The sequence below is a fragment of the Leucoraja erinacea genome, chromosome 11 (assembly GCF_028641065.1).
Source record: "Leucoraja erinacea ecotype New England chromosome 11, Leri_hhj_1, whole genome shotgun sequence".
NCBI lineage: Eukaryota > Metazoa > Chordata > Chondrichthyes > Rajiformes > Rajidae > Leucoraja > Leucoraja erinaceus.
This window is the reverse complement of record NC_073387.1, coordinates 45023412-45046207: the sequence shown is the minus strand read 5'-3', so window position 1 is coordinate 45046207 and position 22796 is coordinate 45023412. Positions and strand designations below refer to the sequence as shown.

Sequence of the window (22796 nt, the reverse complement as noted above, 5' to 3'; positions counted from 1 at the left end):
GTGGCAAAAACAGGAAAGCAAACCATTATCTAAATGGTGGCTGATTAGGAAAAGGGGAGATGCAGCGAGACCTGGGTGTCATGGTACACCAGTCATTGAAGGTAGGCATGCAGGTGCAGCAGGCAGTGAAGAAAGCGAATGATATGTTAGCTTTCATAGCAAAAGGATTTGAGTATGGGAGCAGGGAGGTTCTACTGCAGTTGTACAGGGTCTTGGTGAGACCACACCTGGAGTATTGCGTGCAGTTTTGGTCTCCAAATCTGAGGAAGGACATTATTGTCATAGAGGGAGTGCAGAGAAGGTTCACCAGACTGATTCCTGGGATGTCAGGACTGTCTTATGAAGAAAGACTGGATAGACTTGGTTTATACTCTCTAGAATTTAGGAGATTGAGAGGGGATCTTAAATAAACTTACAAAATTCTTAAGAGGCTGGACAGGCTAGATGCAGGAAGATTGTTCCCGATGTTGGGGAAGTCCAGGACAAGGGGTCACAGCTTAAGGATAAGGGGGAATTCCTTTAAAACCGAGATGATAAAAACTTTTTTCACAACAGAGAGTGGTGAATCTCTGGAACTCTCTGCCACAGAGGGTAGTTGAGGCCAGTTCATTGGCTATATTTAAGAGGGAGTTAGATGTGGCCCTTGTGGCCAAGGGGATCAGAGGGTATGGAGAGAAGGCAGGTACGGGATACTGAGTTGGATGATCAGCCATGATCATATTGAATGGCGGTGCAGGCTCGAAGGGCCGAATGGCCTACTCCTGCACCTAATTTCTATGTTTCTATGTATATTCTATAGAGACTTGCCCTTTCTCTCTGTCCACCCATGTCATGTGATTCAGATTTCAAAGTTGTAATAGTTACATGACTTTATAATCTTTATATGAAAATTGTGTCTTACATTTAAATATCCAGAAATAATGTAGATTAATGCTGAAATTATTGAATTCAGAAATACTTATGAGGAGACACTTATGTGAATGTAATGGATATAACATACAATGACTATTGAGATATTTAAATGTAATGCAAATATATTAATGTAATGTAAATTTAAATGCAGAGATGTAAATGTAAATGCACATTTCAAGTCTGAAGATGGGTCTCGACTGGAAACGTCATCTCTCCACGTTCTCCAGTGACGTTGTCTGACCTGTTGAGTTACTCCAGTACTTTGTATCCTTCTGTGTATTAACCAGCATCTGCAGGTTTCTACAATGCATATTACATTTTGGATATGGCTTAAGAGAAAATATCAAAATTCAAAGCCTTTATGTTTTTGAAGACCACAGTTTTATTTGCATTCACATGTGTATCCTCTGTAGTGAGGCTCTTAGGTAAAATTGCTTTTGGAAAAACCTTCAGATTTATCTTAATCCATTCTATATCCTGGAGCAGTTGACGTTAGCTGATCATAATAGTTCCTTTAAAAACAAAGTAATCTATAAAATATTTTCTTTAAAAAAAAACACAAAGCAGGACTCTTGTCAGTACAAAAAAAGCACCATCTAATGTCAAACTTGAAATCAAAATAAAAAATCCAGCATGAATGTCAATTGGCAACAATCTTTATATACAAGATCTCTTATTGCACAAACACCGTGTAACAGGCAGATGATGGAACATAGCTGGTTAGGTTGCAAGTACATTTTCAAGTAAGTACTTTAAAAGCACTTGTAACATTAACAGCTTCAGGATACCAGTACTTAACAGCAGCCCTTTCTATCAACATTATGCTTACTCAATGGAAATGACTCAGAGCATTAACAGAAAAACACTTTGCAAATATCAGGCCTTGACGCTGCTATTATTTGACAACCGTGACACAAAATAAGCATGGTAGTACCACAGAATTCACAATTCAATTGGTACACAGTATTATGTAGCACTGGGCCTGAAATTGACAAAACATTGATACTTATGTAATTTAGCTCTGATTTAGTGTCAAGCCCTGATGCACACAGAGACCAAACATATTCATATTCACCTACAGTGGCTACAAACAGTTAAAAGCTTTACACCTATCTTTTTTCCACTCTTAACACAATCATTCTAAACAATTTAAGGACATTTTCAAATCAAGTTTCTGTGCAAACCACCTTAATGTGCAGTTTGTGCAATCTAGCGTGAGGCTTAGGCACACAACGAATATATTAAACATGCTGAAAGATGCAATCACTTGAATTTATCATAGCATTGCCTCAAAGTCACATTACTTCTCAAAGATTGAATGTTTTAAAAATGACACCAAATTGTAAAGCCCCATAATTATTCCAGGTGAGCAGTTGAGTTTCACTAAATTAAATATATTTCAAATGGAAACAAGAGAAAAATATGACACATGGTTTTGCAGCAAAAGCTAGAAATTGAAATTTGCAAAAGAATTCAGTATTTTACAGCAAGCTTCTACAGAAGACTAGCAAATTAACAAATGAACATGCATCACAAGTCAGACCTTGTGACAAATCAACATCGATACTTTACAGCAAAAATGTTACATTTCCCACAACATCTTTAAATTTGTCATTTCATTCTGCACGTTGTGGTAAATTTCAGTTGATAGATCACTTATGCCAGATTTAATCTGCTGTCAACTGAACAGAGGTAAACAAAGATCACCTAAAACTATGGCAAAATAATCATTTGTCTAAATATCTCTACTCAAAAAATAAATTAATGAAACAATTTTAACCTTTTTGATAAAACAAGGCACTATTTCAATACAACTTACTGAGACTTTGTTCTCATTTTCTTGTTTCAATATCACCTTGGAACTAAAACTAGATCACAAAACACGAGTGGTCATGGAGCTATACAACATGGAAATAAGTCCTTCAGCCAAGCTTGATCATGCTGACCTAGTTGGCATAATGGGCTAGTCCCATTTGCCCACATGCCCCTACACCCTTCCTATCCATATATCTGTCCAAATGTTTTCAAATTCATAATTGTGTTCACTTCTGTAGCTTCCACTGGCAGCTCGTACCAGATACAGATTACTTTCCGAATGAAAAAGTTGCCCAATGTCCTTCTTAAATCTCTCCCCTTCAAAGGTATTTGTGCATCATGGAAAAATTAAATTCTCTCCATGAAACAAGACATTTATCAAAGGGAGGGTAAACTTTTTCCTAAAGTGATCAAAACCAAAGTGAACCTGCCTTAAATTAATGTCAGCAAATTTGCAGACATATATGCATAGTAGGAATGAGACTTTATCACAGCAAACATTTCTGGATATGATTTTGTTGCTATTGGTAATACTAAGAAATATTAGTTATGCACAGATTAAGATTAAAAATTAAAATATTTTTACAGGAATAATTATATAAATTTTAGTAAATTAAATATTAAATAAGCCGCAGTTCAAGTTCATTCTATTTTGCAAGGAAGCAAAGTCTTAAACATTGATTTTAATCATTGTGAAATTCATTTGCAAGTTGATTTGTGAGATAACTGAAAACTACTATGGTTTGGAGTTACAGATAACATTAATTTACTGCTCCACCTTTAATTCAAACAATTTACTTTATTTTACAATTTATGAGCTACATTTTGCTCAGACCTTAATGTCTTGCAATTAATTTAGATCTTTAATTCAATCCAAGCTTGTGCAGTCATACAGTGTGGAAACAGGTCCTTCAGCCCAATTTGGCCACACTGACCAACATGTCCCATCTACACTAGGCCCACTTGCCTGATATTGGCCCATTTCCCTCTAAACCTGTCCAATCCATGTACCCGTGTGTAAGAAGGAACTGCAGATGCCGGTTTACACTGAAGATAGACACAAAATGCTGGAGTAACTAAGTGGGTCAGGCAGCATCTCTGGAGAAAAGGAATAGGTGACATTTCAGGTCTGATAAAGGGTCTCGACCCAAAACGTCACATTCCTTTTCTTCAGAGATGCTGCCTGACCCACTGAGTTACTCCAATATTTTGTGTCCATGTACCTGTCTAATCGCTTCTTCAATGTTGCACTTGCATCTTTTAACTCTCCCTTATGTACCCAACAGTTACATAATATTTCCCATCATTTTTTGTCTTGAGAATACACAATAAAATCTAAATTTCCCAACTCTCAACTAATATTATGGAAAAGTGCTAAAATTGTATATCATGATGAAATCTGAAAGCAGCAAAACAAGCTCCTTGATCTTCTTTAACTTCTAGAATTCTATTTTTGATAGCTAATAGAAAATTATCCAAGATAAAGATCTCAAATGAGCATATAGTATTGCGGGGATTACTTTACAAATCTAGGCTTCAATTGCAAAATATAGCAAACTGAATTTTAAACACTTGATTTTGATACCTTAGTGACACAGCAAAAGAGGGGGGGGTTGGGAATCTGGATCTGTTTTATAGTTTAGTTTCGAGATACAGCGCGGAAACAGACCCTGCGGCCCAATGAGTGTGCACCAACCAGCAATCTCAGTATACTAGCACTATCCTACACACTGGGGACAATTTATATTTATACCAAACCAATTAACCTACAAACTTGTACATCCTTGGAGTGTAGGAGGAAACTGGAGCACCTAGGAAAAGCCCATGCAGGTCACGGGGAGAACAAACTCCATACAGATAGCACCCGTAGTCAGGATCGAACCCGGGTCTCTGGCGTTGTAAGGCAGCAACTCTACTGCTGCGCCACCGTGCTACCCCTGAATCTGGAAAAGTTAAAACCGTTTGTGAATTCCATAACAATTTATGGGATAGAATAATGCCCACAAATGTACAGGCCACCTGTATTTTGTTATCCTGATGTCCATCAAGGAAATACATTAACCTCATTTATTCTATCAAATGTTATCTACCTACGTTTCAGACATCCTGCCACAGTAGAATTTAGCAGGGCAGCAGATGAAATAGATTTTCACCATCAAAGGGTGACTTGTTCACTTAATTCAATGATAGCACTATTTATTAAAAGCCAGGTGACTAAGGTCAGCACCAGATTAGTTTATTGATCTAGACTCCAACTCCTTTAATTAAGCAGGAAACTCATTACAGCATCATCCCTTCAACCCAAAATATCCTAAACATGCTATTCAAACGACAAAGCACAGTTCTAAAGGGTGCATTTGCAAGTTTTCATTCTCCGCTTCCCAAATGCTTAACTAGTAATTTCTGAGCAAAGCAGAATACATTAAATTATTCAAATACTGTCTCCACCTCCTAGTACAAAGTCAGCTATTCTTTGAATTATGATTAATTCTATTTGATGTGTGCATTGAAATTCTTGTAGTTTTTGTTTAAAAACCTTTATCTTCCAACTGACAAAAGCGGCTTTGTAATAGCTGAAAATCAAAAATGTCTTCATGACAAACTCTCGAATAAAAAAAAACGATTTCACCTTTCCACAGATTGCAGTTAGTCTCGTAAATCACAATTTTGTTCAAGTAACTTATAAAGGCAGACCTCACCTTAAATAACAGTAAGCAGACGTTTCTGATTCAAAAGAAAACCCAACAAGAGTCAGGGACGATTTCCTCTTATTATATGTACAATGTTCCAATAAATTCATTGCGTTTAGTGTATAATTTTACTGCAGATCAGAGGAAATTTTGCCTGTACATTCCATAATAAATAATTCATTTTTGGTTTAAAGAATCCAGTTTTACAGCAAGATGAAATTCCTGCCTCCAGTGTATTTTTCATGAGGCATACGGGCTTGTCATTGTCACACAAGCTTAAGGCAATGGATTTTACTGCAATTTACACTGGATTTAATGGGTTTACTCTAGTGGGATACACACTGTCAAACGTTTTTTGGGGATAACCTTTGGCTTATTCTGCAAGTATTTAAATCTTTACAAGGCACATGAAGTGTTAATATTGGCTTCTTAGTTCAAATGCAACAAAGTTTGAAAAATGCCCAAATGCTGGCCCAAAATAACTTGCATTAAAATCCTTTGTTTCAACATCCTAAAAACGTTTTAGCACTGTTCCTCAACAACACTGACATCCTTATTCCAACTCCATGCAAACTCTTAACAATCAAGTAACTAAAACCCATTTGTCTTTGTTCCCTTCTTTAAAATGCAGATTAAGCTGGGTTCCGTCCTTTTTGGTCAGCTGAGCAAAAATCAGTTTTGCATAACAAATTACAGGTAGATCATTCTACGAATCAGAAAATCCATTTCACAAGGTCTCAAACTAGACCGTCATGCTAATCCAGATCATTAAAATTTAAAAACTCACGCCAACTACATACAAATAAAAAAGTTTATCGTGCTTGATATTATCAATTATTATTTCAGAAATAATTGACTTTTAATAATGTGTGTAGAGACAATCTAAAATCCACAATACTGCATCTTTAGATCTCATTCATTTACCAATAGCATACTGAAAATGCTAAGAAAATAATTACTAGAAATTTTAAAAGTGCTGTCAGACGATTATGTTAAGAATTTTTGGAATGTAGTTAAAATCTTCAATGAAGAAAAATGGGTGAGTACTGAGGACAAAATGTTTGGTGCATTTCATGGACACATTCTTCAGATTTTCCACATCCTGCTCACCTGAATCAGGGGCTGGGGGGAGCAGTTTGCACAAATACATATTCCATTATAAATTTCCTTTTCAAATTTTATGAGTGTCAAAGCCAGGCAATCATACAGTAAACCATAGGCATTGTGTTTGTGGTACATGCAACACATATATATATATATCATAATGTGGTTTCATTAATTTAAAAGCAACTCAAACCAAGTCGTTGCTTTCTGATAATGCTCATGTTTGAAGTCAGGAGGCTGATCACCTGCAACCATCAAGTGGTCCTGTTGAAGCATCGAGGCTGCTGTCGGTATCGGAAGCCAAAGTCTGCTCTGTTGACATGGATGATATGTCATTGATGGAGGAAGACTGAGAGGGACTGTTGTTGTTATTCACTGCTGCATCTGTTCTAAGTAAACAAAGGAAGTAATAAAACCTGAGAAGATAGCAGACTGTTAATTGTGTAATTCAAATCACAGTATTGAGGCGTTTTGGAATTCTCTATCCCAGAAGACTATGGACGCAGTCATGGCCAAGGCAGATAGATTTTTGGATTCTGTAAGTCAGGGATTATGAAAACTTGCCAGGAAATTGGAGTTGAGCCCAAGATCAGGTTAGTTTTGATCTAGCATGCTGGTTTGAGGAGCCGAGTAGTCTACATCTATAGGGATTTAATATTTCCTTATAAAAATCAAAGATGGATGACATAACACTAAATGAAAAATTAGTATATACAGTAGAATGAGCGTTGCAGCCAATAAAATACTATAAAAGAGAAAATACTATAAAAAAGACAATTCTAAATGACTTTACTGAAACCACTCATGTCCCACAGATTGGGACATGTTGTCAGGAGGTTCCAAATTTGACAAAGCAAAATTATTTTATTTGCAGAGAGAAAGAACATTATCATAACCCCACAAAGTAGGAACTACAACAAGATCTAAGTTGAAGTAAGAATAAATGTCTGTCTTCTTTTTTTTTCTTTTTACAGAACACATCGTCCTCTGCAAAAATAGCCAGTAATGTACCCGTTCCACGTATTTTGAAAATGGATAGGAAGTGCTGGAGTAACTCAGCAGGTCAGGCAGCATTCCTGGAGAACACGAAGAGGTAACCCTTTGGGTCAGGACCCTTCTGTCTGAAGAAGGGGACCCAACCCAAAACAACACCTATCCATGTTCTCGAGGGGTGCTGCCTGACCCGCTGAGTTACTCTAGCACTTTGTGTGCTTTTTTTGTTCCTTATTTCTAAACGTAAACGAGTTCAACATCACACAAAATTGCTGATTCTTCTCTACAAATTGTGAAATAGAACAAAGCCTTGCAGTTAACTGGATTTTGCCAACATTGGCTTTGCACACATGAATCCCATAAATCTCATTTCTGTACCTATCCAGTTTAGTCTAGGATGTCAGTGACTTAGGTATGTTGCAAAATTTACCTTCAGTGGCGCTGCAGTTCTGCTGCTGCCCGTGTGCGCGACTTTGGCGCCTTTGAGGAGGGGGCGGGTTTAAAATGCGATTTTTCTGCAGCCTATTCAAATCGATCACTGTTAGGCTGCTTAGTTGCTAAAGAAAAATCGCTTCGACTGCCGTTTTATTAAGTTTATTAAAATTAGCACTGGATAATTTAATTGTTAAGAGTAAATTAAAAATCATCTTCTAAAGCCATGAACGCCGACAACGGGATGGATCTCACGTAGGGGACAAGGCAAGGTAGGCTGTTTATTTTTACATTAAAAAAATACTTCTTAAGATGCCTTTAATCAAACTTTTTAATTGCGAGAACGTGACGGAGCCCATCCGAACCGGCAGTGTTTTTCATGCCGACATGGGGCTCAAATTCATTGCAAACGCAACGTTCCAAACCAGCGCGTTCCACAAAATCCCACTCGCAAGATGATTAAAATGGCCATTAATTTACAGCAATTAAACACTAAATTGTTCGACTCCTCCCACTTCCTCCAAATACAAGGCGTAGCTATGGGCACACACATGGGCCCCAGCTATGCCTGCCTATTTGTAGGTTCCATTTGGGCCCCATCCCCGACCTAAACATCGACGACTGCTTTGGTGCCACCTGACCCGCACACAACTGACTGATTTTCACCAAAACTTCATGTTATATTGTGAATTCTTGTGTGAATGTTATTTGGACACATTTCCTTGTCCATCTCCATTGCAGGTGATAGACTTCATAACCGACATACACTATAAACCCACTGACTCCCATGGCTATCTGGACTACACTTCTTATTTAAAAAATTCCTGTCTACGCCGCATCTGCTCCACGGATGAAATCTTTTCTTAACAAATGGATAGATGTTTAGATCTAGTAATTGAATTTTGAAATTAATTCTTCCCTTCCCTCTCGCTACAATTGGGTAACTAACTAATTATATGCTTTAATTTCAGGTCATCCAAGTAAGATTGTTTAATATTTGTTTCAGGATGCTTCAATCTATAATAACTGAAAATTTCTTTCGGTTCTCTTAATTTTTAATAAAGTTATGGCCATTTGACTGTCCTTGATCACAGCTTTTGTGTTAAGTCAATAGAAAAGCAATAGGGAACAAGATGCTAATTTCCGAGTATGAAAATGACCATAACTGTTTTAATACTGAAGATATGAAAGTTAATTGGGTGTCAAATTAAACTCCTTTTCATGCTCAGATGGGATAAATTGCAGACTTGATTTTTAAAATCTCAAAATTTTGTAACATTGCTAAGTGACTTGCAGCTCCTTCTCAAATCAATAAGGGCTAATAAATATGGTCTTGCCAACATCTTCACCAAAGAGATTAAATAAAACTAAAAACCAAAAGTAATCACCAACCTGAAGGTAAGGGCTGTTCCTTAATAACACCATTTTTATTCCTTTCCTCCCAGTCCACAACTTCTTTATAGATCAATTCTGAAACAATAATAGTTAACAATGATAATCCTTAAATGCCAAGTGATTATGACGGTGGAAACTTTAATGTTCATTGAAATGTTAACTGATGCAACAGATGGCACATAAAGTAACTTAAAATTATTTCCTGCGAGTCAAATCGTAATTCTCGTGTTAATTGAAGTTGGAGCCAATATTTTGCCAAAACATTGTAATTTGAAGATTGCATTATTTACAAATTCAGAAGAAAAATGGAAAGTTGAATCTCTACAACAGATAAATTTCATGTTTTTCATGTAGCATTGTTAATAAAACATTTAAAGACATGATTTCAGGTTAAATCTCCAAATGTGTCTCAAACAATAGAAATTAAAGAAACGTCAAATTAAATACAGTACCACCCCACTCCAGCCCAAACTATGTTTATTTCTTTTAATTCTGAAACAAATCTTATATGTTAAGCAGAAGTGGAACACTGGAAATGAAACAAATGTATAGACTGACAAAACAGTTAAGTTCAGTTGTTTAAGAAGGATGCAGATGCTGGAAAATCGAAGGTAGACAAAAGTGCTGGAGAAACTCAGCGGGTGCGGCAGCATCTATGGAGCAAAGGAAATAGAAAATGTTTCGGGACGAAACCCAAGTTCAGTTGCCTTGTTTTACTTGAATGGGTGTTAAAGCTGTGCCTTAAATTACTTGCTTCCATTTTAGAATGTAGAGTAGTCCAGTGCAGGAACAGGGCCTTTGACCCACAATGTCCACACTGACCATGATGCCAAGTTAAACAAATCATCTCTGCCTGCATGTGATCCACATCCCTCCATTCCCTGGATATCCTGCATTTTATCAAAGGTTATACCCTGCATTTTATCAAAGGTTATCTTATAATTACAGTTTAATAAAGGGTTTAAGATGTTTCCTTTGCTTCCAAGAGAATATCTGGATAGAATTATATTTATTTTAAGGTAGGGGAATAGTGCGCATCAAATCCTGTGAGCCTGACTTTTGAATAAAATCATAATTATCTGAGGAAGGGATGTGTCATTTGCTGGAGCAGCCCAGAAGGCTTAAATATTCAAATTGAAAGGCCAGGACAAGGCATCCAATGCAGAAGCAAGATTCTAATAGATATGATTTTGGTCACATCAAGTTAACAAGAAAGTAGTGCAAAGAAATGTAGCAAACTAGAAGATGTGCCACTCGAAGGCAAAGTTCACCTATCAGGCATATTAAGTTATTGAAAAATAAGGGCAACAGTCTTTTCCTCTAAGAGAGTCAAAACCAGTGCTAACAAAGCATGATATCTGTTAACCAAGCAGAGGAGTCTACATTAACATGGATCACGATGGTACATTTAGCTGGAGAATAAGTTTGCACAGAAGGGAAAAGGCTTTTAGGGAACAACCTTTGGATCACGTGACAGCAGAGAAGATTAGTTTTAACTTGAAATCATGTTTGGCATGGGCATTGTGGGCTGAAGAGCATGTTGCTGCGCTGTTTCAAAATGGTAGTAAGTAATTTAATGGGCCTGTCCCACTTAGGCGATCTTTTGGGCGACTACAGGCGACTGACACAAAATTTTCAACATGTTGAAAAATCTTCGACGACAGTGGCGACAATTTTTGCTGTCGTAGGTGCTGTCAAGTTTCTCGCCAGGTGTTGTAAGTGAATTCCATTAAAATTAGTCCCCAGCCGTCGCCTAAGTGGGATAGGCCCATTAGGCACAGCTTTGCTAATTATCTGAATATTGTCAAATAAAAAATTAGCATGTGCTATCTATGAATTCTGTCAGAAACACGCAATTGTATGCCATAACTCAGAATTTATTTTGTCCAAATTATGCTACCCTTTCTACTACTAAATAACAATGTGGGGGAAAAAACCGTAACACGTTCTAGAGTAAATGTGACAATGTTGGCAGAGTGGTGTGGATCAACAGTCTGAAAATCTGTATTTAGAGCAATAAGATTAAAAATAACACAAGATGAAGCAAGAACAGAAAGAGAAATAAGTTCCAAATTCTGGTTTTAGGGCAATAGATGCTAAGTGCTGGGGTAGAAAGGCACTGAAAAAATGTCAATGGATAACTGGATGATTATGGACAAAATCACAATTAAAAGCTCTTGAGGGAACTACCAGCACTTCAGCTATTTTTTTTAACTGTATCATTGCAACAGTGGCAGCAACTACTTTTAAACAAATAATTAGTCATTACCCACAAATTGAAAATTATACATTGTAATTCTTCAGCTACTTCATGCTAGAATGTTATTGTTAACGATGCAGACCCAGCTTGGTTTAAATAAAATTTCAAACAATCTTTTAATAAAACAAATGACATTTTTAGTGCAATGCTGAAGTACACCACTGACTACTTACCTTTCCATTCATCTATAGTGTGCTCCCTTTCCTCCAATTGTTTATCATAGATCTGTGGAGGGGGCTAATTCACAAAACAAAACTTTATTAGAATAATTGAGATACACAGGTTTATAACAACTATAATACTATGTACTAAAACAAATTGTACACATGTGTATCACTCGATTGGAATTATAGCTTAACTGTTTAAAACAATACTGGACTTCTGATATTATTAGTTATGTAACTACTCCAAAACTACAGAAGGATGTTCACAGATTACAAGAGATTATTGCTTGTAACTGGTCTAGTTAGGTTGAGATATGCTGAATGTGATGTGTTTTATTAATGAAAAATATTAACTATCTTACGCACCGAGCCAAATCTAGTTGAAGTTCCATAGTGAACTTGCCAGCACAATTAATCTCGTGCTCTGCTACTGGAATTAACACCACAATCGGAGCACAAACATCCCGAACTGAGCAGCCTGATGCAATCTACTCAAGGCCTTACTGCTTTACAATAGCAGACACAACTATCAACTTGTGCAGCACCAATAACAAGATCATGGATTAATGGCACAAGAAAATAAATGAGAATCATCTAATTGTCATTACAGCAACAGGGTTATAATTTGACCAAGGTTTCATTCACTTTTGAAGAAGGCAAAATAGAATGGGTAAACCTGACATCAAAGAATGCGATTAAAATGGAGAGGCCAAGTCTCATCATATACTTATTAAAAGTCTGATCTTTTACGTGTGTATATATGGTTGTCTTTACATCTTCGTTAAAAACACTATGCGGTAACGATTACATTGATACATATTCCGATTGACATTTTTCTCGTCAGGGCCGGAACACACCTTAACTGAACATTTTATGCTTTATTTCTCGACTTATTCACGATCATTACTGATTAAAAGTCTAAAACAGTAAAAAGACTTTGAAATTAAAACCACCAGCTTCAACTGATGACGTCACAATGGCTCAGCTAGCAGAGACCAGCCTCAATGAAGATTTCATCCTATATTTGACATGTTATTCGCGATTAAAGCTTTAATAATGCCAACTTTCACAAGATTTTTACATATTCTGATTCACATTTTTCCCCTCTAGGCAGAGATCACTTTCACTAAACATTTTATGCTTTATTTCTCGACTTATTACTGATTAAAGTTTAAAAATATTAAAATACTTTGAATTTTAAACCGACCAGCTTCAACTGATGACGTCACAATGGCTCGAGTAGCAGGGGGAGGGCGAATTGCTATTGCAACCCACAGAGCAAGTGCAATTGGAATTTTTTTATGTCACAATGGCTTGACTAGCAGGGGGAGGGCTATTGTTATTGCAACACGCAGGGCAAGTACAACTGGATTTTTTTTAAATGATCACTGCTGAGGAAGGCAAGGGGAGTGCTGGAATCTTATGTTTGGGAACGGCTTGAGTTGGAGAACCACGACTCCCGAGGGGGCTACGGGTAGGGAACGGGTGTGTTGGGGGAACAGACCCAACAGGTCTGCACTTGGTCTAGTTTAAATTAAAAATCAGTTTTGGAGCCCAGAAATAGCAAGTGCAGAAAATAATGGTTGGAATTGTATTATAGCCTCAAAACAGCGGTAAAGCAAAGCACAGCATAAATCAGACAATTTGAGGTGCTTATAGTAAGGATAATGGAATAATCATGAGTGACTTTAATTTGTATGCAGACTGAACAAAACAAAATCAATAATACTATGGAAGATGAATTGTGTAAGTGATCATTTGTTAGAAATCAACAAGGGAACACACTATTTTAGGTCTGGTAATGTGTAACGGAGCCAAACGATCAGTTAGTTAAGGGGCCTTAAGGGAATAGTGATCATAGATTGTACATAGATTTGTAGAGAAAATTACACAATTTAGTTGGAAACTAGAATCTGAATAAAGCAAACTACAAAGACACAAGGAAGAGTTGTCAACGGTGGATTGAGAAACATTAAAATGTGACAGTAAACAAAAATAGGTATTACTTCTCAAAACAAAAATAAATGCCAACTGGAGGAAAGAATCATGCCCATCACGTTAAACTAATACTAGATTAAAGGGAAAGAAGTATTATATTGTCAAACCCCAAGTACTGAGGATTGGGAAAATCAGAATTCAGCAAAGGAGAAGGAGAAGGAGAACCAAAGCACTGAAGGAGTGGGAGAATATGAGTAGATGAGCAAGAAACTGTCCATATGCATCTCTTTTAGAGCAATACCCGTTTCTCATTTCATCAGCTTATTTACATTTCCGCTGCAATTTATCACTATCCTTTTCACAGATCACAATCCTGACAGGTTTTGTGTCATCTACAAGTTTAGAAATTCTGGCTTGCACCTCCAAAACTTGGTCATTAACATAAAGTAATAAAAGACAATGGTCCAAACACTAATCTTAGGGAATAACTATTTACCTTAAAAAAACATTCATCACAATGCTCCAATACCCATAATCTAACCAACTTCACTTCTACGCTACTGTCCTTTTTATGTCACATGCTTTAACTTAATTGATAGTCTCAAAAGACTTGAAGTTCATGGACATCACTACGATTCTCATCAACTCTATTTATTATGTTAATTTATTCAGTCCTGATAATTATCTACTTTAAAGCCAATTTTACTAACACCTCCATGCTATCAATTTGTAACGTGCCTCGTGTCTCAACTGAACAGAAACACGATTATACTAGCCTCACTTTACAAAAGCAACACCGAGACAGGCCATCCTACAGAAAGCGCCTGAAAGTCAGAATATGATGGAAAAACTCTCCAGGTGTACACACATGCAACTTCAATACCATTCGTGTTTGAGAACTTTCAGAACAAAGCCCACCTGATGCATCGCATTGACTACATTTTCACAATAAAATCATTATCTTTGGTGGGTCGCCACTTGTACCACCCGCAAAAAGCAAGTGACAGTCCTCTGCTATTTTTTGCAAGTAAAAAGGTCAGAGCTGACCAATTAACATTTTTATTTTAAAGACTTTACCATAGGATTAAATATGTATTTAGTTTTATCAGGAGTTATTATAGTTTTTGTCAATGTGTACCTTTTGTAGTGTTTCTCGAACATAATGTTTGATAAGGACTGGTGCATTCCATAACTTTCCAAATTTATCATTGTTTGAAAAGTACAGTTGAAATTTATTAGAAATGTTATGACCATTAGCGGGGTCACAGATAACCATTACAAGCAGTTGAAATGATTTTTTTTTAAGTTTTCAATTCTAGAGCTTTTGCTTCATGTTCAAACTTTGTGGTTTTTAAATTAACCACACACATTACACCAATTTAGTTAACCTCCGTTATATTGGCTAATTAATTAAACTGAATTAACCGGCAAATTGGTGGAAAGAATAAATTTGACACTAACCTCCAAACAGGCAGGATAACTTATTATATCTTGGAAGTCATCTATCTTCACATACTACACTTTTATGTTATTTTACAGCATTTATGTTATTTTACAGTAAGCTTTACTGTTGTATGAAAAAAGTACTGGTAAAAATTGCCAATATAAATTCATATTTATAATGTAACAAGATAGTCCCAATAAGTAGTTTACAGATCCGTTACATGTGGATGCTAGCATGCTAATTAGCATTGTTGCTTGTGGTGAAAAGCCTATCTTGTTGAATGGGTACAACATTTTGTCATCCGGAAAAGAACACTTCAAATTTCATTTCACTGTACTTGAGTAAAGAAGTAACATAAATCAGAAGACATCATTCCTTTAAAAAGTTATGGTCGAAAATAGTTTACTTACTGCTTCTACTTCAGAAGGATCATACCAGACGGAAATATATGGATGCTGTAAGGCATCATCCACAGAAATTCTCTTGTCAGGATCAATCACTAGCATCTTCGAGAGAAGATCTCTGGCCTGACTTACTGGCATTTAAAAAAAATAAAAAATGTAAAAACATTTTTTAAACTGGCATTTAAAAAAAAGAAATCCATCATTTTAGAAAGCATTACTTTTTTATGTGCTTGCAGGAACGATTATTTCATACCAAATCTTCAATAAATCTACACAATGTTAGCACAATGACCAGAGCTGAAAGTTTCCTAAAGAAACTAATTTATTCATAGACAAAAGTGTGCAAAATCCAATGCCTCATTTTTACATTATATTTTGGTTACAAAATTCCAGAAGAAACAAGAAATAACGAAGTTAATTGAGCTATGTTAATAGTGTCAACGTCATCAATTTGATATAACTAAGATTTTCGACACAATGTTTTCGTGTTTTACTGGTATATTGCAGATAATGCTACACTGTATATTCACCAACTGGTTTACAAATTATTTTATTACAGATGCTTTTGTGAAGTCTTAAAACACAAGCATTTTTGAAATTGATTCAAATACTATTTTATAAAGCAAACCATACCTTTTAACTTGTCACGTTCAGAATCTGCTGGAAAAACCCAATCTGGAAATAATGTTTCAAAACCAAGCCCTGGATATTTTGGCCTATTTTCTACATAATTCCGTACAGTTGGCTGCAATTTCTTCATGAATTCTGCCGATGGCGTTCCTAGCTGTTCAATGACTTTATTCCATTGATCAATATCTGTGGCCAACTGGCTCAGGAAAACAGCTTAACAGGATTTCATGCCCACAAGGATTAAAATAAAACTTATTTGTAATGTAATCACTAAACTTATCTTGCTTTCTGTTTGGAATTTCAACTTTCAAACAAAATATTTACAGAAAATATTTTTGAATTATATAGTCTACCTATATGTATTATTTGTTTGTATTATTTTGGCAGGGATAAGAATACATTTCACAGCCCAATCACTTAAGTGGGATAAAATATTTGAGAGATAAGTAGCAACATTTCCTTCAGCAAACATTTAAAGCTTCAAAAAGCAATAGATCTTGCCGATATTGAGAGACATGGACAAAATACATTTTATTTTATATAGAAAAGGCAAGACTGAATGCAAGTTACAGAAAATGGCAAATGGATAAAGCAATTAATAAATCAATGTTAACTTTCAGTGTAACTTTTAATTTCAATTCATGATCTATTAGTTTACCTAATATTTGAAAAGTTTAAAATATTCCTTTTACTTCAACCATGTCTCTTCATTAGGTTTTAATCTACACAACAGAAATCTACTTTAAATGTCAACACTGTTTAAGTAAAAATTAACCTTAAAATTGCAAAAGAAGTGAAAATATTTTGTTTCTATATTTTAGCTTTGAAGGAGAAAGATTTTATAGACTGCTTCTATGAGATTAGCTTTGATTTCAATGCAATGAAACACTGGAAATAAGACAGTGCCTGTGATTCATGCTCATTTAAAAATAAGTTAAACGACCATGGTTCACATTTCTCTCATTACTACTCACACTGACTACTCCTTTCTGCAACAGTTCAACTGTTTAAAGTGTCTTTAATGCCATCAGACATTCCAAAGTAATTCATAGCAATATTTGAGCCAAAGTGGAAGCTGCCCCAAAGGAACTACCAAGCCAGACATGTTCAAGCAGGTTAAAGTTAAGGATGTAAAAACAGGAAATGCTTGAAATACTTATGTTAAGCAGGAGAAAGAAACATCCAATTTTGTTTCTGGTTGATGATGATTCATTTGGATGAGGTAAAGTTGGATAGCAAGTTTTAAGCTGCACTCCAGCTCATCACAGGCATTCCCATTGTCCTCCACTCTTTTTTCTTTTAATAAAAATCATGAATTTTGAGTATTGTGTTCAGTTCCAGGCACCATTTAAGGACTACATGGATAGGTTAGATTTGGAGGGATAAGGACCAAATGCGGGCAGGTGGGACTAGTGTAGTTGGGACATGTTGGCCAGTGTGGGCAAGCTGGGCCAAAGAGCCTGTTTCCACACTGTATCACTCTATGACTATGAAATGAGCTTCCGACAGATTTGGCCCGACTTGCTGTCTGCAGTGTTTTACGGCATTATTTCAGATTTTCAGCATTTGCTTTTCTACGGGAGATGCTTAAGAGATAAATAAGAGCCTCTCGCAATCTTATCCCAGATAGCACATCTGCTATAAAAAAAAGTGGATATGATCAGTTCTGTACCTCTTTGAATCAAGAGATCATAGATAGGGCTATTCTGAGCAAGAAAATAGGATGGAAAAGATTTTTTATTTTACACACGAGTAAGATTTGTGCAATAAGAAACATTTAGGCAGGTACATGGATGGGATAGGTTTCGAGGGATATGAGCCAATTGTAGTCAGATGTAGATGGGGCATATTGGTCAGCATGGGCAAGTTGGCACAAAGGGCCTGTTTTCACGCTCTACGACTATATATTACTATGGCATGATAGATATGTATTGTACCTTCACTAAGGAAAATGTTCATTTACAATTATTTTTTCACTTTATGATATGGAAAATATTTTCTGGTAAAAAAAAAAATTGATTTGAGATGATCAAAGGATGAATTTGTCTGCTTCCTTTAACAGCCGAGTTCGAAATTTTGCAATTAAAACTCTCCCAAAAACTGAGTAATCTTGTTTTAATTGCTCGTGGGAGGAGGCCACTGTGATTGCATTACACAATCATTTTAAGCCCTCAAGGAGTGCAGTAAAAACTAATTATTACATTTCAGAGCATCAGAGACACTACACAGATCATCTTTCTCTCATCTCTTCCCTGATGACAGTCTAAATAAATCAGTTTTGATCTTTCAAATTCTCCAATTAGTGGATTATTACATCATGGCATCACATAAAACAAAGGTCAAATAGTTTGAGACAATAAAGATTGTGTCTAAATATTCTATCTGCATTACTTATTTAAGCCAATGTTTGAGGTAGGGCAAATAAAATAATATGCATCAGCAAGTGAGAATATTTCAGTGACAGAGAAAATACTGCATGTACTGCACAACTCATTTAGTAGCCACCAGTAATCTAAACAGATCACAAAACTCAAAACTGTAAACGTTGGAAATTTACTGCCATTGCCATTATATAATGCCATCATGTTATCAGTTGCAATCCAGATTGACTTTTTTCTTGCAAATCCTAAATACTTGTGATTTCTTCCAACAAATCACATGTCAGGCAATTGCCAATGATATAGAGTTAAGGGCCTGTCCCACTTGCATGCGATTGCATGCATTTGGCGCGACCAAATGTGGTCGCTTGAGGCATACGGACACCGTATGGCCGCGCGGGGCCGGTCCCACTTAGAAGAGCGGAGTTGTGCGCGGCTGGTCCCGACATCGCGCGGGGCTCTGAAAATCTGACAGTGTTCGAAATCTTCGCGCGCTGTCGGCATGCAGGCGCATTACGTTCGTACGCAGCATCTTGATGGCGTACGCCTAGCGCGAGGACGTCACCGCGCGGCATGGCGTTGCGTGATGGCGTCACTGCCTGACGCCCAAATTCAGACGGCCCGCCTCCTGCCCAGCTGATTGGTAAGTATGACCCAAATGATGTCACGCGCGTACTTAGCGCAAACTTTGCTTCCGTTTGGTCGCGCCAAACGCATGCAATCGCATGCAAGTGGGACAGACCCTTAACAACATTGATGTCAAACAACAGTATAAAGCTTAATTAAGATACATCTGCATTTTAGAAGTGGTATGGAATCAATATTCTAAGCTCTGCACAATCAGTGACATGCATGCATGCTAAAATAAATATTCAAAATGAAACCGATCTCAGCATTTCTATTAGAAATGATTGTGGATAATTTTATATGAAAAGGTGCATACAAGCAGTAAAGCCAGATGAATAAAAGCACACCAAATCCAAGATTTAGAAAAGGTCTTCACATACTTATATTTTTAGTTAAAATCTTAAAGTATCACTTTTTTTTATTGCTGTTACTTGTCATCTCGAAGGGTAAATTGCCAAATCTTATTGAACTCAACCAGGAAACTTAGTTTACATCCTTACAAAATTAAATTAGCATGCAAAGCCTTCAAAATAGCAAAATAATAGCATCACAAACCGTTTACAATCTTAAATGTAATAATTTATACATTATAAACAATTCCTAGAAACTAAATTTCTTTAATGAGTTAAGCTAATCTAAAATTTTTCTAAATCAAGTTTTTTTTGTGGGGTTCAATTAGATACAGAAATTATTGCTTGCTCTCTTGTTGGGCAAAAACATGTTGAAACAGCAAAAGTTATGAGTTACACCATGTGGGGAAGGAGAATGTCTCATGTATATGAGAAAGTATCAATGTCAAGCATGTGAACAGTTTAAAGAAAAATATGTACACAGAGCGTCACAAGAAAACATTCACGAATGGCAAGCATTGAAAATAATAAAAACTAAAATAACCTCTATTTCACCTTAAAACATATTTGTGGTCCTCAAAATGAGGGGAAAGTAATGATCTTTTTGCCTCAACATTTATGACTGGATTCGGAAATGGCTGGGGAAGGATACGATCAGTGCCTTGGAATAGCACAGAACCTTTCAGCATTTCTCCCATGATGCACCCCACTGACCAGATATCAACTGAAAATAAAATGAAATGATGGATAATTAACATGCCTTTCAGAAAATAAAATGCAACAATAAAAAATGTATTGAAATTTACATAATGTGACAATGACAAGGAATATTAATTGGAACAATTAACAACTTGCGGGGCCTGGGAAATGCATGACAGCAAGCTCGCTGTTTCAATATGTATTTATTATTATCTTTATATCTTTATATACACACACACACACACATATATATAAACACACTTCCATTCATGTGGATGAATAAATGTATTTTTGCATGTGTAAGGATACAATCCCTTCCAGGGAACAGGATTTTGTGAATCACCATTTCTGCCATAATGCAACCGACAGACCATAAATCCACTGTATGGTATACATAGGGGGAGTTTACCCAGAAAAAGGAAAATAAAATTCTATTTAACACGTCACTGAGCAACTGCACAAAATGCAATCAAAAGTGCAACAATGGCACAATTCATCGGTCCTGAAAAGCCCAGAGAACCTCAATTATGTTCTTTATCCTCGTTTTTGTTATTTGAGCAATAAGCTTCATGCATTTACAAATCTTAAAGTAAAAATCAAATATTTTGAAAAATAAATTGATCATTGGGTAGAATTTTATAACAAAGGTTGTGATTTTAATTTCAGAAATAAGTTAAGAATTTCCTGATTTACTTGTATCTACTTGGATATTTGAACCAGGTGCTATGCTATTTACATCGTGTCTACTTATCTTGCAAGTTACGTTTTTGAAGAAAATAAAAAAGTGTAATTCCAATTCAGCTGCAATTTAAAAACTAATGCAGCTGCAAGGAACTGAATAACATGGGCAAGACATTTTACCAGGATCAGGCATATTAAAAATGCATCATGCTAAATCACTTGTGTGGAAACGTTTATTCAAGTCCATAGTCATTTTGACAATCATTAAAACCATTATTTTTTGAATGACTATTCAATAACGGCTGATCCTTTTTGAAAATATACCATTACGGTCAATTTCTGTATTTACACAGATGAATCAGATACCAAACACTGTAGATCTCTTGGTGCAATACAATCAACCCTACTTCCCTTCCCGCTGCTTGAAGAAATCGCTTATATGGCTTCCTAAAGAAATGCTACAACATCCATATTGTCTTTGCTTCGTTAAATTAAGAGTTGTAGGCACATCATCTGCACCCCACTGTTTAAATAAAAAACAGCTGGAGAAAGTGTGGGTCTGAACTATTTGAGCAATCCTACTAGCCAACTACTCAATAGCACTGCTGAATATCCCACCCAGAGCTGGAACTCATTTGCTGTCACTTTCGTGGGCATTAAATGTTAAGACTTGCATCAGCATGTCAAGTTTAAGGCCTCTGCAATTTCAGGCATACTGGTTCTGACCTGCCCAGAATCAAGGGAGATTGGGCTTATTGTGGTGGGGAAATATGGGACACTCGAGTGCATTATTCCTGTGACTTTTTGGCCCTACCAAGATTGACATGTTCAGCAATCTTAAATTATGCTATCACTCCATATAATTATAGTAGATAATCATGCACCAATATACATCATAGAGTCAAACTGATAGTAATATAGCAATTCAGCTGAATCAAATGTACACAATCCATTTTTTTGGACTTAAGAGAAAGTGCACATCCTAACAAGCACTCCTAACTTTGAAACGCCACTGTCTCAATTCAGAATACAGCAGAATTGGTGTAACTATCACCTATGATTTTTGCATTCATTTTTGTTCTGTAATGCTATTTAATTTTGACTAATTAGTAATTGTTAACATGTCATTTCAATTGAGGATGTTGGAAATGTCCAATATGAACAAATACGGAGGTGAATAAAACTTTATGTAACGCAAATTCTAGACGAAAATCCAAGAGAAATCCCTGCCAATCCAAGCGACCATGGAACAAAACCTCAAACTGTTGCCTGGGCATAAGACTATTGGACTTGATTTTCATTTTTTCCAATGCCAATTATGTTTATTCCTACATCCTTATCTTCATGTGGAATTAAACAAAAACAAGCCATACAGATGATAACATTTATTGTCGGTTTCAGATGAATAAGCCCGCCATAAACGGACCAGAACTTAAATGCTACATGCAGATTTGGTATACAGGAAAGCTATGGCTGGAATGATCGTTAGTGAACGTCCTTGTTAAAAAATATGTGGGAGTTTGTTAAGTGAATAGATCAGGCTTTGCTGTGATTTCTACTAGAAATCCAAGATCCAATTGTCAACACATTGAGAATGGAAACTGGGGTGATTTTTTTGTAACACTCTTGGCAATTGGGTGTCCAATAATTCAAAAAGAACTAAAAGGGGGAAGAAACTGACAAAAGAACACCTCAGGAATTCATGCCAACTACATTTTGTGTCCTCTAAGTAACACATCTTGCAGGAATACCTTACCATTTTCTTTGTATCCCATTCCTAGGATAACTTCTGGTGCTCTATAATATCGCGTCACGACATATGGCGTCATCATAAAATTAGTACAGGCAGTCCTTGCCAGCCCAAAATCTAGAATTTTCAG

General features: G+C 36.2%; 1 protein-coding gene across 2 annotated transcripts in view; it reads right to left on the bottom strand.

Moving 5' to 3' along the window:
• Window positions 1-1270: 1270 nt before the first annotated feature.
• LOC129701740 (mitogen-activated protein kinase 9) overlaps window positions 1271-22796 on the bottom strand; it is a 42427-nt gene continuing 20901 nt past the window's right edge. The window contains exons 7-13 of one of the 2 annotated variants that reach the window (XM_055643137.1): window positions 22673-22796; window positions 20189-20260; window positions 16185-16367; window positions 15558-15682; window positions 11775-11838; window positions 9339-9416; window positions 1271-6905 (exon numbers count right to left, since the gene is read on the bottom strand). The exon at window positions 22673-22796 is cut by the window's right edge and continues 42 nt beyond it. In XM_055643137.1, the coding sequence (XP_055499112.1) occupies window positions 6763-6905; window positions 9339-9416; window positions 11775-11838; window positions 15558-15682; window positions 16185-16367; window positions 20189-20260; window positions 22673-22796 (789 nt within the window). In that variant the 3' untranslated portion in view covers window positions 1271-6762. Of the gene's footprint in view, window positions 6911-9338; window positions 9417-11774; window positions 11839-15557; window positions 15683-16184; window positions 16368-20188; window positions 20261-22672 lie in introns of both variants that reach the window. The other variant, XM_055643138.1, reaches the window with a different exon arrangement.